The 15,326-nt window shown below is 44.4% G+C and overlaps 1 protein-coding gene across 2 annotated transcripts in view; it reads left to right on the top strand.

The window, feature by feature from the left end:
• agap3 (ArfGAP with GTPase domain, ankyrin repeat and PH domain 3) overlaps positions 1–15,326 on the top strand; it is a 116,289-nt gene extending 100,963 nt beyond the window's left edge. For both annotated transcript variants that reach the window (XM_008283025.1, XM_008283024.1), the window contains exons 16-18: positions 1,242–1,464; positions 11,237–11,492; positions 12,452–15,326. In XM_008283025.1, the coding sequence (XP_008281247.1) occupies positions 1,242–1,464; positions 11,237–11,492; positions 12,452–12,676 (704 nt within the window). In that variant the 3' untranslated portion in view covers positions 12,677–15,326. The remainder of the gene's footprint in view (positions 1–1,241; positions 1,465–11,236; positions 11,493–12,451) is intronic.

Below are 15,326 nucleotides of genomic sequence, written 5' to 3'. Positions count from 1 at the left end.
GCTGTAAAGTTGGACATTTAACATGGAGTCTGTGGGCATTGGTTCAGTTTTGGAGTCAGCCTCAAGTGGCCGTTCATGGAACTGCAGTTTGTGGCATTTCATGTTAGTTTCACTTTCGTTTTTAGCCTCGGAGGTTGTCGCAAGTTTACATTAAGCTGCAAAATATTCCAAAAACTTTATAGAAAATCCAGACTTTGGCAGCTAAGTTATGCTAAAGTTGCATTAGCAAAGAACAACCACTAATCCTGCATCTAATGAAGTGAAATACTGATCAGCAAAGAAATCCGTCCGCAAACATATGCCTGTTAAACTGAACTGCAGGGGGCTACGTTCAGTGATTTTTACAAGTTTAAAGTACATATTAGGATGACAGGTTGTTTTGTGTATCTTGTTTTATTAGTGCTTTATCAAGATCAGATTATTTTAAATCCCCACCAACACATTTAATAAAGGAAGTGAACCCCACATAATTAATCTTTTCCTTGAAATCAATCTAAGCTTTTAATGCTTTCTTATAGAATATGTATAAGCTGGTCGTCATGATTAATGTTCATTTTTGTTCTTGTGTGTTCTGCTACAACAAAAGCTGCTTCATTTTTTTTTTTAAATCCCATGTAGTACAACAATTACATTTCATTTTGCTAACTTGTGCATCTTCACCAACAAAAGAGGGGATCTGGTATTTGTTCGGTAGCTCATTTTGGACATAGCAGCAACATCAGGAATGCCAGACCTGCAGCCATGATATAAAAACTTACTGTTGGAATATTTAATTAATGCCTCAGAGAAAATACTCAGATGTAAGCGGCCATTTCCATCTGTTTTTTTTTTTGTTTTTTTTTCTCAAACCGGTGGTGCTAAAGCTGCATCTTTAGGCATTTCTGTTTTGGCTCAGTTCTGGTGGATAGTGCTGGTTCCTGTCTCACGGTTTGAATGCAGTGCACCTCTAGAAAGGAGCTCGTTACACACATCTTATCAGACAATCAAACTTGCAAATTATGGTCACTATCCTGTTTACGTTTCGCCTTGTATATGCATATGTGTTTTTACACTATTTGACCCTTTGATTTATTTATTTAGCTCATGTCTGTGTGTGTGTTTTTATTGTTTATTCAGGTTCTCAGTATATTTCACTGCACGTTATCCTGTGTTAGTGACAAATAAAGGTCTTGAATCTTGAATCACATCCTGTTTTCTTATCTTGTTGCGTCCCTGTTTCTAACCTACCTTCTGTCATGCAGACCCGGACTGGGCCAGTCTGAACCTGGGCGCCTTGATGTGCATCGAGTGCTCCGGCATCCACCGGAACCTGGGCACCCACCTGTCCCGCGTGCGTTCCCTGGACCTGGACGACTGGCCGGTGGAGCTCAGCATGGTGATGACTGCCATCGGCAACGCCATGGCCAACAGCGTGTGGGAGGGCGCGTTGGAAGGATACACCAAGCCGGGGAGCGACAGCACCAGGTTAGCATCCTTCTGCAAATAAAGGTGCTGCTTAATGAAGCGTGCAGAGATTATAGAATGAGGAGGCAGCACCGTCTTCTCTCCATTAGCCGCCATTTATTAGCCACCCACATTTCAGCACAGGCAGTTCACAATACAAAATGCTCCATAAGAAGCACCGGGGGTCCATAAATGTCAGCCCACTGAGCCAAAAACGCCGTGTTTTATGTCGGAGCATCAGTCCGTCCTCTACACACTGATCACAACACCTCTGTTGTATCAGTCAGAGTCACAGGCGCTGCTTCTTTTCATGTCTTTTCATGATATCTAATATTTCAGACTATCTGCTGTCTCGTGATTCGACTTGTAAACGATGAGTGTGACGTCCAGTCACCTGATAAATGTTCGGACTTCAAATCCATCAGGTTCGTCATGTAAATCCCTAATCAGGGGAAAGATTTTGTTATCTGAACCACCCCCTGATCTTTTAGGATTTAGTTTAACTTTCTCAGCGTGCATAACTTCCTTACATCTTTTCCGTAAATGATCCTTTCCCACTCGCTCACCTCACACACCCCCGTAAGTATCTCTTCCCTCTCCTCTGAGGTACCCAGATCTGGTAGGAGGATTGTTTATCTCTTGGTGACAGGTGAGACCTAGCGTCCCAGTCTGACTAATGACCTGCTGTGTGGCTGTGCAGGTAATTAAGCACACCATTACGGCTAAACCGCACCCCAAGAGCCGAACCCTCGGGGCCCGAGCCGCCCTGTCACATATCCATCACACGGGGCCGGGTCATCGCTCTGTCTGTCACGCCAGAGACTGTCTGTAGGCTCTCCCTGGTGGCACTGGACTGTTTCAACATCACAGCTTTGGAACTTTAAGAGAAGTGACAGAACAACAGGGAAACGTAGCCGGCTTCTGCAACCGACTGTAAAGCGTTTATGGCTTAAAACATCTTTTAAAAATCAATCCTGTAGCTTTATAAGGACAGTGTTTTGTTGCTGTTGAGATGCTTTTGATGAATTTCGGTCAGTTTGTGTGTGTAAGAGTTCAACGTTAAAGTCTTTAAGAACAACAAGGGGAGAAGTTACAAGCATGCCTTTAGAAGTTGTCTACAGGGCAGTGCAAAGGCTCCTGCAAGAGGCAAACACACGAAAAACACAAAAAGGCAGAAATAAAACAAACCATAGACACATGAGAGGGAAGTGATTCCTGCTTCCACTGTCTTATTTGGTAATTGATGAGTTCAAGATTTAAGTTGTACTGATTTTGCTTTGCTGCAGGTTGAACTCTTATTTGTTTTGTATATTTAAGGTGAGCCTGAAATCTTATGTCAGTTAATTTGATATAACATCTAAGACAGGGGTGCCCAATCCTGGTCCTGGAGACCCCTATCCTGCATGTTTTAGATGTTTCCCTCTTCCAACACACCTGATTCAAATGATCATCATGAAGCTCTGCAGAAGCCTGATAACCATCCTGATCATGTGAATCAGGTGTGTTGGAAGAAGGAAACATCTAAAACATGCAGGACTGTGACCCTCGAGGACCAGGATTGGGGACCCCTGATCTAAGATATCATGCATGTATTACTGATAAACCTCAGCATGCTCACACTAGTAAGTAGAAATCAAAAAAGCTAAAGCCTGTTAAACAGAAATGCAAAACAAACTCTGGTTCTATCTTGTAAATAATGAGAGGATCTGGTGCTTTATCTGATTTATACGGTTAAATCGGGACATATATTTGGCTTTTAAACAGAGCAGAAATAGAGTCGTAGGAATACGTGACTTCTTGCTTTGGGACTTTTATTTTGGCGTGTCGGTTAATTGGTTGAAAACTGTCATCATTATAAAATGGAAACAGTGTCAGGCCTAATTACAGTTTGCACATGATCCTGTGGCTTGATTGATTTGGGGTTTTGTACGGCAAATAAATCTTGTTTTTTTTCACTGACAATACTTGTCAAATTCTTAATTCATAGAGAAAAAAAAACATAAATATGCAGTTATGCCTGTGAAATAGAAATTTTAAGAAAATCCAAATCCGTTCCATGAATGAGACATTTCAGAGTTCTTCCAGGTAGATCCTCCATCACGTCAGCATTAAGCAGCCTGGTGTATTAACCCTGATGCTGCTTCATATTTTAGTGACTTTCACTTATAACTGAGGAACCAGTTCAGCCTCTTTCAGGATCTGTGATTACCAACACCACACTGATGGTTTCTATTCTAACATTTCATGGTTCTGCTTGCTACAGACGAGCCACATAACTGTCAAAGTTCAAGCAGCAGAAGTACGTTTACAATCCACTTTCTTCACCAAATCCCTGCTCATGGCACACGGTGAGGAACCGGTTTAAAACTAAAGAACAGTCCTCCTGAACCCACCTCTCCGCTCTCCGGCCAGTTCAGCACTGAATGATGGCCTACAGTTGTTTATTGAATGGTATCTGTGCTAAAGTGCTCCGCTGCGGACTTGATGAAAGATTATTGATGTTGATTCCTCTCCCTACCGCTGTCAGTCCCACGTCGCCTGGAGCAGGAAGGTTCTTCATTGTCTGAGAAATCCGATCTTATCCCCGCGGCAGCGTCTCCATTAGTTTTGACTGTCAAACAATAAATCTCATTTGCAGGATAACTAATCTTTAGACAAAAAACAGCAGTTGTAAATATCACACACGGCCACTGGTTACTGAGATTGTGAGGATTTGGTTGCTGAGAATGTAGCGTCGTGGGGTAAACATTGCTATCAAATTATTTTTGCTTCATCATGAATGATGGATTCTAAGCAGTTTAATGGGATGAAGTTTTTTTTTTCTTTCTTCTTCTTTCTGCGCCTGCTTCTCTTAACTTGAGCGAAGAACATATGAGAGGATTTTAATTGTGTCACATTGGTGACATGTAGCAGCTTTGTGATGGCACCCAGGCAGGCAGTGTATGGCTGCTGACTCCCACTAAACATTAGTGACACCTAATCTAAACGATTCAGTAACTACCTGAATATCAGCTCAGCGTCTGATTGAATGTCTCCTGCAAGACTAGTTTTACCTCTTGCATTTTTGAGATTTAACTTAAAGGCATTCATCCACAAGATTGGTTTAGCTTATGATATTCCACATCGAAAGAACACAATATATAGATTTGTCGTACGCGGATCCGCGCCGCGGTGGAATTACTGGTGTACGTCAGAATGATTACAGGCGTCGTAATGGGAAGCTTGTTCGTATGCACGCATGTGTAGATGTATGAATGCTCACCTGTTTTTACTCCTTTTAGAAGAACGCGTGCTACCACTTTCTAATAACCTGTTTATCAAGTTGAGTTGTAAATAACGCCTTTATAACGTTAATAAACTTACTTTGAAATCAGCTGTGAGCCAATATTGGGAGCAGTTTGGGGGTTTTGAAGTTTCCTTTGGCTCATGTGGATCCTTATTTAGTGATCGTGTCATTAAAAAGCTTGTTAGTCAATTAATAAATATACTAGTTGAACAGGTTAGCACTTGTTTTTAGACTTTATTAACATGGTTACCCCTCAATAAAGTGTTTTTTGTTAATGAATAAATTGTCAAATACGCTCAAAAACTGTTTTTGTTTGGTAATAATGTAGTTGTGACGTTAATAATTCTCTAATAAATGTCCCTAATAAGCCGCCGAGTCTGGACTTCTAGAGTGCAGCGTGAAGTCATAAATAATGGGTTATTAAATAGCAGCTTTGCAGTGTTTTATTTCACATCACGGACATCATGAAGTGGTTCAACCAACCAAGAGCGTCTTTTTTTTTTTTTTTTACAAGCTGGCAACTCAAATGTTGCTCCTAATGACTTCAAACTGATTTATAAGGAATTAATGACTTAATACCTAATAAAGCCACAAGTTACTATTTATAACCCATTTGTAAAGAGATATCTGAATGTAAAGTGGTGCCAGAGCAGTAAAACCAGAACCCGGCCGGGCTCCGGTTAAATCCGGGGTGATGGATTAGTCGGAGCTCTGCGTTGAGGCTGATCTCTGCAGTCAGCATATTGCAGGGGGGGGAGTTGTTCTTTTAATTAGCACCTGGGAGTCGTCGTGTTTTGCACGTCGCCTCTAATTGCTTGGCGTGTTTGTGATAGAAAACACTACAGATTATTCTGACGGATACTGTGGGAGAGGTCCGGCAGCTAACTTCACCCTTATCTTTTGCTGGCACACACACACATAAAAAACAAAAGAAGCACACACTGTAACACACACCAGTTCTCATTTGGAGGAGATGTCCCGGAGCGTGGACGGATGTGGACGGCTATCCCTCACTGACGTGGGCCTCTCACTGTCACCCTCTGTAGGCTCCGTGCCGCCCTCGGCCACAGGCAGGTAATAGCTCTGATGAGAGCCCTCCACTTTGTTTCAGAAATAATTTGCCACTCCTGCCGCCTGCAGGGGCTGCGTGGTAATAAAAATGAATCACACCGCTAACCTCTCCAAACCTGGCCCCGCTGCCTGTTTTAACCCCTTCTGCTCCGGCTGGTGGCATCTGTCCTCCTCCTCCTCCTCCTCCTCCTCCCAAGCTGTTTGTTTGCAAAAATCAGTGCTGTGGCCTCTTTCAGGATTGTCTGCTGTCCTTCAAATTAGTGCCCAAAACACAAGAGCAGAGCATCCAGGCTACTCACAGGTTAGGAGTGCTGCAGCAGCAACTCTCTGAAGAGATTTTTAGAATAGCCGGCCTTGCCAGGAGCCCTGGTGGAGGAAGAGTAATTAATTAAGACAAATGAATGACTGGGTCTTCCCATGTCCTCCCTCTCTCTCGTTCTCTCGCTCTCTAAATGAAACCCACAGGTCAGTAATTAGCCCTGTGTGGGAGATGTGGTACCACAGCCGCTAATTGCCCACATGCCACCGGGTTTCGGGGCCAGGTGGACATGGAGGGAGGACTGCTTCATTACGGCGCCGTCTACTTAACCGTGCAATTTAGTTTAAGTATTGCTGGTGCTACCAAATCATAATAACATTCGAGTCTGATTACCTGAAAGACAAAAAAAAAAGAAAAGGAGCCAACTCAGTCGTGCATTTGAATTTTTAAAAACGTGAAGCAGGCTGCCGGGCCATGTGCTCGTCGTCCCCTCGGCTTTGTATGCGAGGTGAGGGTTCAGCAGGGGTTAACAGCGTGAGCATTTAAGGGTGTTAGTCGTACTGGCACAAAAACACAGCCACTCCATCACGAGGAGTCTGACAACCTCATTAATGTCACAATATATTCAACTCATCCCTCTGCCTGCCTACAGCACCCAGATGCTCGCCAATTGGCCTTTTTTCTGTGGAGCTCGGCACGACAACCTTTTGAATCATCTGCTCGGTCTTACGAGAAAAGCGGCGTCTATTCCGCTTGTAAAAATATTTGTCTTAACTCTTTTTGGATGCTGTTGCTCTCGAGATGTCTCCACTGTAAGCCGCTGGACCGTAGGAGGCCTTATTTAGCGCTCTCGCTGCGCCGTTTACTGTGTTTCTCCTTCATTTCTCGCCCTTAGCAACCTTTGATGCTTTGGGGCCCAGCTTTCTTTCCCCGTTGTGTGCGCCTTTTTTTTCATCTCTGTCGTTTTCCCTCTCGGCCCCCTCTCTGTCTTTCTGCCGCCGTCCCTCTTCTCCTCGCTCTCTGGTCTTCCCTCCCCTCGGTTTGTGGAAGTGAAGCCGCTGGCTGCATGGGAATTGGTCCCATACAAGTCGCCTACCCCCACTGTGAAGTCTGTTCAGGCTGGTCAAGCCCAAAGAACCCCCCCAACACCACCACCACCACCGCCACCACCCCCACCGCTTCTCCCCTTCAGTGCGTCTATTTGATGTGAATTTGGACGCTCATGGAAAAGTGGGAGGAGCCGCGGGAGCATTGACAGTTTAGGAGGACTCGAAAGATGCGCGAGTGGTGGGACGGACGTCCTCCTCTCCCTACGGACCGGTGCACCTTTATTGCAGGCGGTCATTCTGTGGCTCCTCCGCCGCTGGCTCCGCCCCCGCCGTCTCAGTTTCCCTTCCCTTCCTATAAATTCCTGTTCGCCTTTGTCTTTCAGGCTTGACTAATTATCCTTGTTTGTCCCTCTTTATTTGAATTCAGTCATGTGTTCTTGACTCCGTGGGCTGGGTTTAGGAGAATCATTCTGCCATTTGCCACTTAATTAAGTCAGGGTCAGAATCCATTGCTCAACGGAGAGCTGGAGGGACAGAGCTCTAATAGAATTATAAAAGAGGCCTTTCTCTACTGTTAAGGCTGCCTTTATCTATGCGGGCTCTGCATAGGCAAATGAAAGGGGACACCAGCTCCAGACAGGAATCCCATTTCCACTTCTGACTCAGTAAGCGTTTTGATGTTTGCCCAACATTTCATTCAAATCAAAGTCAATGAAAAGGAAGTTAAAACCATGAATATCAGCTTTGAGGTAGCTTTGGATGACGGAGGAAGGTCGTGGCAAAGCGACCGCCGCTTGTTTGCGAGCTGAAAGAGACACAGGCATTTTTATTGGGAACTTTTAAGCTCCCCTCTATCCCCTAAGCAACAGAGAAATTTAGAACAAGTATGTGCTCGGGCCCGGGCGGGGAAATTGGTGTCTGTTGGTGTCCGTGCGCTCAGATGTGTGTGCATAGGAGTAACCATCAGTTCAATTTCCTAAATATCCCCCCATGCTGTGAAAATTCACTCTCCTTTCCCCTCTCCGCCTCCCCTCCCACCCTGTCCTGGCGCTTTGACATGCTAAATCTGCTGATTTTATTTTTCTTCCTCCTGTGGTGAGGAAGTGTCCCTTTCAAGGGTCTCGGCTTTCCCCCCTGACTGTCTAAACCCTACCTCTGTTTGGATTGTTTTTCTATTTCAAACAAAAGACAGAGGCGGGATTACCATTTCACTTCCTTTCACACTCTGTCTTTCAAGTGGCAGCAGCTGAGGAATTTTTAAAAAACCACTGCTGGCTACTTTTTTTTTTTTTGTCTAAAAACCGAAGCGTCTAGAAAGAGCTGTGAATTTGTCGAATTTAAAGCTCAGCGTCGGCAGTGAGCGAGGCCTTTTTCCTGCAGGTCTCCGGGGCCGATTTGGTAGCGAGGGCTAACAAAGTGTCCTCGGGGCTCCTTTCTGAGATGTTGACGTCTTCTTAATGGCTCTCCTCAGCCTTTTTGTTTCACGTCTTGGTGCTAACTTTCTGCCTCATTTAGCTCATATCAATTCACTGGCCTCCACAGATTCAGCATCTCATTCATGGTGCAGCTCTCTGAAACAAACTTTGGGCAACAAGCTCTCGCTGATTGTTTTTAAACCCTGCTTAGGTTTTTTTTTTTTTTCTGTTAAAGTTTGTCGAGTTTCCCCTTCAGGCTTACAGTAGGTTATACGGTTTACTTAAATTTGGCAGTAAAGGGGGGAAAAAAAACTTCTTGTTTTCAAAGAGTCCACCGGAAATAATGGTAGGGGGGCAGGACGGCCCCTTCCTGTTCTGAGTAGTCCACTGGTTCTAAGGCCAATTGATTTGCTAACAGGCTTGTCCCCACATAATGACTGAGTAGGGATTGATGGAGGTCTTACACCATAAAACTCTGAGCCACTGCAATTGCCTGCCATTAGGGCTGTATTGTTGTTCACATAATACCCTGTTCCTTAAGAAAAGATTTGCTTATGGTGGAGCACAGTGAAGGACTTTCTCCTCTGCGTTTCCTTTTAGGTCATAACAGAAAGAAAAAGAAAGGAGCCCATATGCTCGACGGTTTATTTTAAGGTGCGGGTTAAGTCGCTTTATGAGCTTCCTGTCGGTGTTTTTTCGCAGTTAATCTGTGCTCTGGGGTGCTGATAAAGACTTGCCCCCTCTTCCATCACGTCCTTAACTCCTGTAGTTAGGGCGGGTGCCAGGCTGCTCGCTGCAAGACAGACTGCTCTGCGAAGTGAGCCTGGCAGCTGACATATGAGTCTGAAAATGGTTGCTGTCTGTGGTAAGTTGGCAGCCTTGACACCTGGCTGCGAAGGTCGTAATAAAGAGGAGTGACTAATGTTGAACCGGTTGCTATCGTTAAAATGGCTGCTGTGATTGAAGCTCGGCTGTGTGGAGACGCACTTAAAGGGCAGGTTCACCCAAATTACAAATATATCTACATGTTTCTTGTTCTTAGTTCGGTTTAATCTTGATTTTCAGATGTAACTCTGAGATGTATGCCCCGTCCTCAGCACCAATCTGCTTTTTCATTATCTGTGGATTATCTGAGGTAACTGGTTTATATATTTCACTTGCATGAGCAAATTCCTGGACAAAGACAACAATGAAATGATCCTGATAGATATCGTCTGTGCAGCCACAGAGCTCCATTGTTGTCCAGAAACTATTAGAAGCACATCAGCGAGCCACACCTTTACTTTACTAACACACCAGATCCACAGCTGAAGATAGAAACCTTCCTACAAACTGTTCACTCCTGTTTGAGTAGATCTGGTAGAAAAATGTTTAAACCAGTGTTTATGGATTTAAGTTGGTAGTCGAATGGGCTTTGGGCCGTGAGCTGCAGATGATGAAGCGTCAGAGCGTATTCACAGACCATCGTGGTTTCTGTGGACTGTCTTGGTCAATGTTCACAAACCTATGAGCACCACAATCCCCAAATCAAATCTCAAAGACCTGAGAGAGCAAAAACTCTCTTTCAACAGTTAACACGTTTGCCATTTAGGCTCCTTTAATATGTGATGATTAATACATCATTAGGTCTGGCTACGCGATCGAGTTTAATAATAAAGCAGAGTCGGTTTTCAGCGTTACTATGATGAAATACGATTGAATGGAGCTAAATTGTCCGTCTGTACGTGCTCCTCCGGCTCGGCCCGTTGATAGAGAGTCCCACGAGGGCCTTGTCACTCCAGCCGGCGTTGCCGCTTTAACTTATCCGTACAAACCTTCTCCTTTCTGTCACTCACCCGCAAATCCAAACAACAGCCTCTTTCTGCTCCCCTTATCACACCGGCTGACAGGGTCACGGGGTTAGTACCACACTGGGCATGCTCAGTCATTCACATATTGATATTGATTTTTCTTTTTTTTCTTCTTTCTTATTTGGACAGTTTGTGTGTGGGCAGAGAATGAAACGGAGGGTCAAGATGGAGAGCAATAGATAGAATTCTGCCTGGTGATAGAGGATGGAGCCTTCCCCGAGCCTCTATTCTCTGCTGCAGGCTGGAGTGAAGGAGCCCCACATCCCTCCGTCCCTTTCTGGCTGCCATTCAGCCCCATCGATCTGACTCAGGGCCCAGCCACCCCAAGGGAGACCGGGGCTCCGAGACACACTGCCTCTTTTGTGGAGGGGATCCACCAGTTCAGACTGACAGCCGACAGCGCTGATAAAAATATGTCCCCCGCCTTCCCGTATTGTCCACGGCAGACATGCTGTTCAAGATGTGTAACCTTTAGAAAGCCGGCCAGGCTCTAACCGTCACGCTGACGACCGTAATCACTAGAAACTGGAATATTGCCCAAAGCGTCACACCCTTTGGCATTCTCTCGTCTCTCCAGCCTATCTCGCTGTATTATTTCCCACTGTGATAGTGAAGGCTACTCACTCTCCGGTGCTCTAATAATTTAGAAATGTCACCGTACTCCAGTGAGTCTCTTAGGCCAATTACTGTAATATTTCCCATGTGTGTCCACAATCTCCCTTTCGCGCACGTCTTTTTAAATCGCCGCCTCCTAAATTATGAGATATGTTTTGAACAAGTTCTTCAGCGTAGGTGCGAAACTGCCCGTCGCAGCGCTTCACCCGGCCTGACCCGCGGCGCCCCTGTCATTTCCTTCCCTCCAGGGAGGAGAAGGAGCGCTGGATCCGAGCCAAGTACGAGCAGAAGCTGTTCCTGGTGGGGCTGCCCCAGTCCGACGTGCCTCTGGGCCAGCAGCTGCTGCGGGCGGTGGTGGAGGATGACCTGAGGTTGGTGGTGGTGCTGCTGGCCCACGGCACCAAGGAGGAGGTTAACGAGACCTACGGGGACGGAGACGGACGCACCGCCCTGCACCTGTCTTGCGCCATGGCCAACGTGGTCATCACGCAGCTGCTCATCTGGGTGAGTGGAGAGACTGTGAGATGTTGGTGTTCGGTGTTTGGGCAAAGCAGACGGAACCGTTGACCTCTTTGTTAACCTTGTTTCTTGTTGCAGACGTGCATGGCTATGATCAGGACTTCAGAAATACCAAAGTCATGAATGTAATTTAATGTAAAAGTACCAGTTCTTTCAAGGGGTTCATCTGGATACCAACAGTAGCCTCTAAATTCTACATAAAATACCTGTCATGTTAAATTCATTCCAAGAAGCATCACATCCTCTGAAGTGAAGCAGTCTTCTGTCCCAACACGAGGGTCTAGAAGTTGTCTTAGAGCCATCTCCAATTTGCCAGAAATGCAATACTGGGGGGCCAAATACTGAATCATCTCTTTATTTGAAATTGTTGGCCTGGAAAGCTGAACATACCGAGTCTAAAGGGGTGACATTGTGTTGGTAAAACGCCCACATTCCTGGAAAAATTGCACCATAAATGATCTAAGGCCCTTTTAAACACATCAAACACCGAATTTAAGTCCTGAGCACCATCAATCAGGTACATCATTGGATATTGTTAAAGAAGAAGAAGATGTAAAAGGAGAAGCAGGAGTGCAAGGCATTTTAGAATTTGCCTTTTTTGCACTTAAATGCAAAGATAGTCCAAAAAAAGAGGGACAAATTAATTTAGACTGGTTCCCACAATCGCTTAAAACTTCTCTTATCTACTGATTTACAAAATATTAAGGAGAAAAAACAAAGGAGCTTCTGATTATTCACCACAGTTCCACTTCTAAATTGTTAAATTGCTTCTTTCAGTGCAATCAGGAATTTGTATTACAACTATTTTCACCAAAGTTCCATCAAAATACCTAAAAGAGTTAGCATCGACTAGCGCCTCTACGTCTGTTCTCAATCTGCTTCATGTCCGCCATCTTCCCCCCTCCGCCATCTTCCCCCCTCCGCCATCTTTCCCTCCTCCGCAGTACGGCGTGGACGTGAAGAGTCGCGACGCTCGCGGTCAGACGCCGCTGTCCTACGCTCGGCGAGCCGGAAGCCAGGAGTGCGCCGACATCCTGGTCCAACACGGCTGTCCCAACGACAGCAGCAGCCTGACCTCGGTGGCCACGCCCAACATGAGCCGCCGCAACCCCAACATCAACAACAACAACGCCCAGTGTGAGCTCAACCGCAGCATCAGCATCATGTAGGAGCCGGACAGCAGCCCCGCAGATCAAAAAACAGAAGAAGAAAAAAAAAAACCCAACCTGTGTCTCTTCCCAGTACTTCCTCCTCTGTTTCGCACTGTGTAACCCAGAACCAGAACCGATGGAGACGCGTGAGGAGGGACGAGTGACTTGTTCCACGGCCGCTCGGGGCTCGGACGTTGTACATTGTTTGTTTTATATTATTGATTTGTATTCAGTTTTTTTTTTTGTTTGTTAAATTTATTCAAATCTTGGTCTGAAACGATCATGATCAGCTTTAAGCTTCTTGTTTTTTAAGCGTCAACCAAACAAATGACTTACTTTGGCATTCATACTTACCCTACGAAAAGTATTTCCTTAATGCTTGAACATTTCCTTTGATGTTTCTTCCCCCTTCTGCGATGTGAACCGGTTCTATAATGAGCGAGAAACTTTCCTCCGATTTCCAAGCCCGAGCGTAGTGACATAAAAACTGTAGAGAATAGTTTTCTGTTGTTTTTTTTCTTTTTGGCAAGTGACAGAACACTGATGTGGGAAAGAAACTAAATCTCTCGTGATATCAATGGCTGTTAGAGCTTTCGTAATGATGCATGTCTTCAACACAGCTAACTCTTGACATACTATTCATATACAAACGCAAAGCAATTATAGTTAAAGAGTCCAAATGATTTAGATACTTAATTCACAGGGAAATGGATTCGGATCATCATAAAGGAGTTGATTGCAGAATTTCCATTGGGTGAAAGTGAGTCATTTCCCCTCGCCACCCTTATCATGATCCTCCAGCAAAAGTGTCTGTGACTATAAAGGAATTAAGGGGCATAATGTTTTATGACCATCGAGCCACATGGCTTCGTAAGTGCTCCTCTCCAATCAGAATTCATTCAAATTCAAAGGTTTGATTGAAACAGTGAGATTGTACCATTACCGTGTCTTTGTTGGAGTAATTTTCCGATTGACTGGATTGTGTTGATAATTGTTTGACACAGATTTCAAAGCGTACTGGGACATCCGTTCACCTCCTGCGGCCAAAAGCTGCAAGAAAAAAAAAAGAAGAAAAAATTGGTACCGTTAAAGAACACTTCCTCTATTGTTGCTGTGAAATACATATATGGTACTGTGTGCGTGTCCGTACATTACGTGTGTGCTTACGTCTTCGTCGGTGACCGTGTGAGAGCGACTGGGCATTTCTGTTCACTGAAGGACACTGGAGAGAAGACGGACGCCTGCAGTGAAGACTTGGGAACATAACTGTGTTTTAATGTACAGACCTCTGTAAAAAAGTAGTTCTTGTTCCTTCGCCTTATTCCTGATAAGAACAGTATGAACTTACTCGGACTTGTAGAGTCAATAAAAGCAGCCCTGTCCCCTCCCCCTCCCCCTCCAGTCCTGTCAGCCGAAAAGCAGGGAGTTGTTAACGAAATGCAAAATGACTGAAGTGACATTTAGGGACGAGCAGCGAGGCTCATAGAGGGAAGTTCTGATTAGTTAACAAACATGTACGATACGACATGATGATTCATTTATAGTAAATAGGACTTCAGGTGGCTACAAACGGTTTATTTTCTCTTTTATTCGACTGCCATTTGTGAGGTTTTAAGATATTTTAACGTTTACAGAAGCGAGTTGTTCACTTGGTACCATATCCACATGAGTTGCTTCACAGCGTTCAGGACGTAAATGAACGGAAAAAGGATATCTGCTAATCCAGGAGAATTTATCAAAGGAATAGTTTGACATTTTTTTAACTGTATTAATATTTGCTTTCTTGCAAAAACAAAAGTTTGATGAGTACATCCAGCCTGCTTTAACAGAAAGCTGCACCTCGTAGCTCCATATAAAGCATTTTATACACTTTTGTTTCCCCCAGATTCAACAACCTGGATCGATCTGAAGGTGCAGGTGGGAAGATGTTCTTAACCTCCTCACTTGGTTGAGCTGCTTCCTGCCTTTTTCTTAAGGGCGATATCTTCTCACCCAACTCCCAACAAGAAGGTCGATTTACATGCAAAAATGTCGAATGATTCCCACACCTGATTTCTTTGAATTCACTCGTACTGTACTGTGATACTGGCCTTATTTCTGATCATTACTTGACCAACTTATTGCAGTGAGTCCGTTTCACTGTCCTGGGGGGGGGATGACCTGAACCCTCATTTACAAACTGTAGACAACTAAAAAAAAAGGAAGAAAAAACACTAGAAACTTGCCTGTTTCTCCCCCAAACAACACAACATGAAGTGTACATATTAGCGTGATGCTTTTACCTCCTCACAGAGAAACAAACTGAACTGGTTTTTAGGTCCTCTTGACCCACAAACCATATTTTGATATGTTGTTTTCATTTCTCCTTAGGCATATTTTTAAGGTACTGTTTGGTCTCGACATACCCGACCATCTTTGGTACTTGTGTATAATGATGTACATTTGACATATTTATAATGCAGTATGTAAATATCTTTTTTTTTTGTTTGGTTTTGTTTTGGTTTTGTTCATTTTCCTATTGTAATTCCTTTTACGTTCAGAACGTGAAACAAAGCAGAAGCTAAAGAGTAACTTGTTGTATGCTTGGATGCTTGGCTGACTGTTGACCTATTAATAAACACTCAAATAAAACGACGTAGCCTTCCCTGGATTTAGGGAAATCAACACA

Source organism: Stegastes partitus, unplaced genomic scaffold (genome assembly GCF_000690725.1).
Source record: "Stegastes partitus isolate 25-593 unplaced genomic scaffold, Stegastes_partitus-1.0.2 Scaffold295, whole genome shotgun sequence".
Classification (NCBI taxonomy): domain Eukaryota; kingdom Metazoa; phylum Chordata; class Actinopteri; family Pomacentridae; genus Stegastes; species Stegastes partitus.
This window is presented reverse-complemented; position numbering and strand designations above follow the sequence as displayed.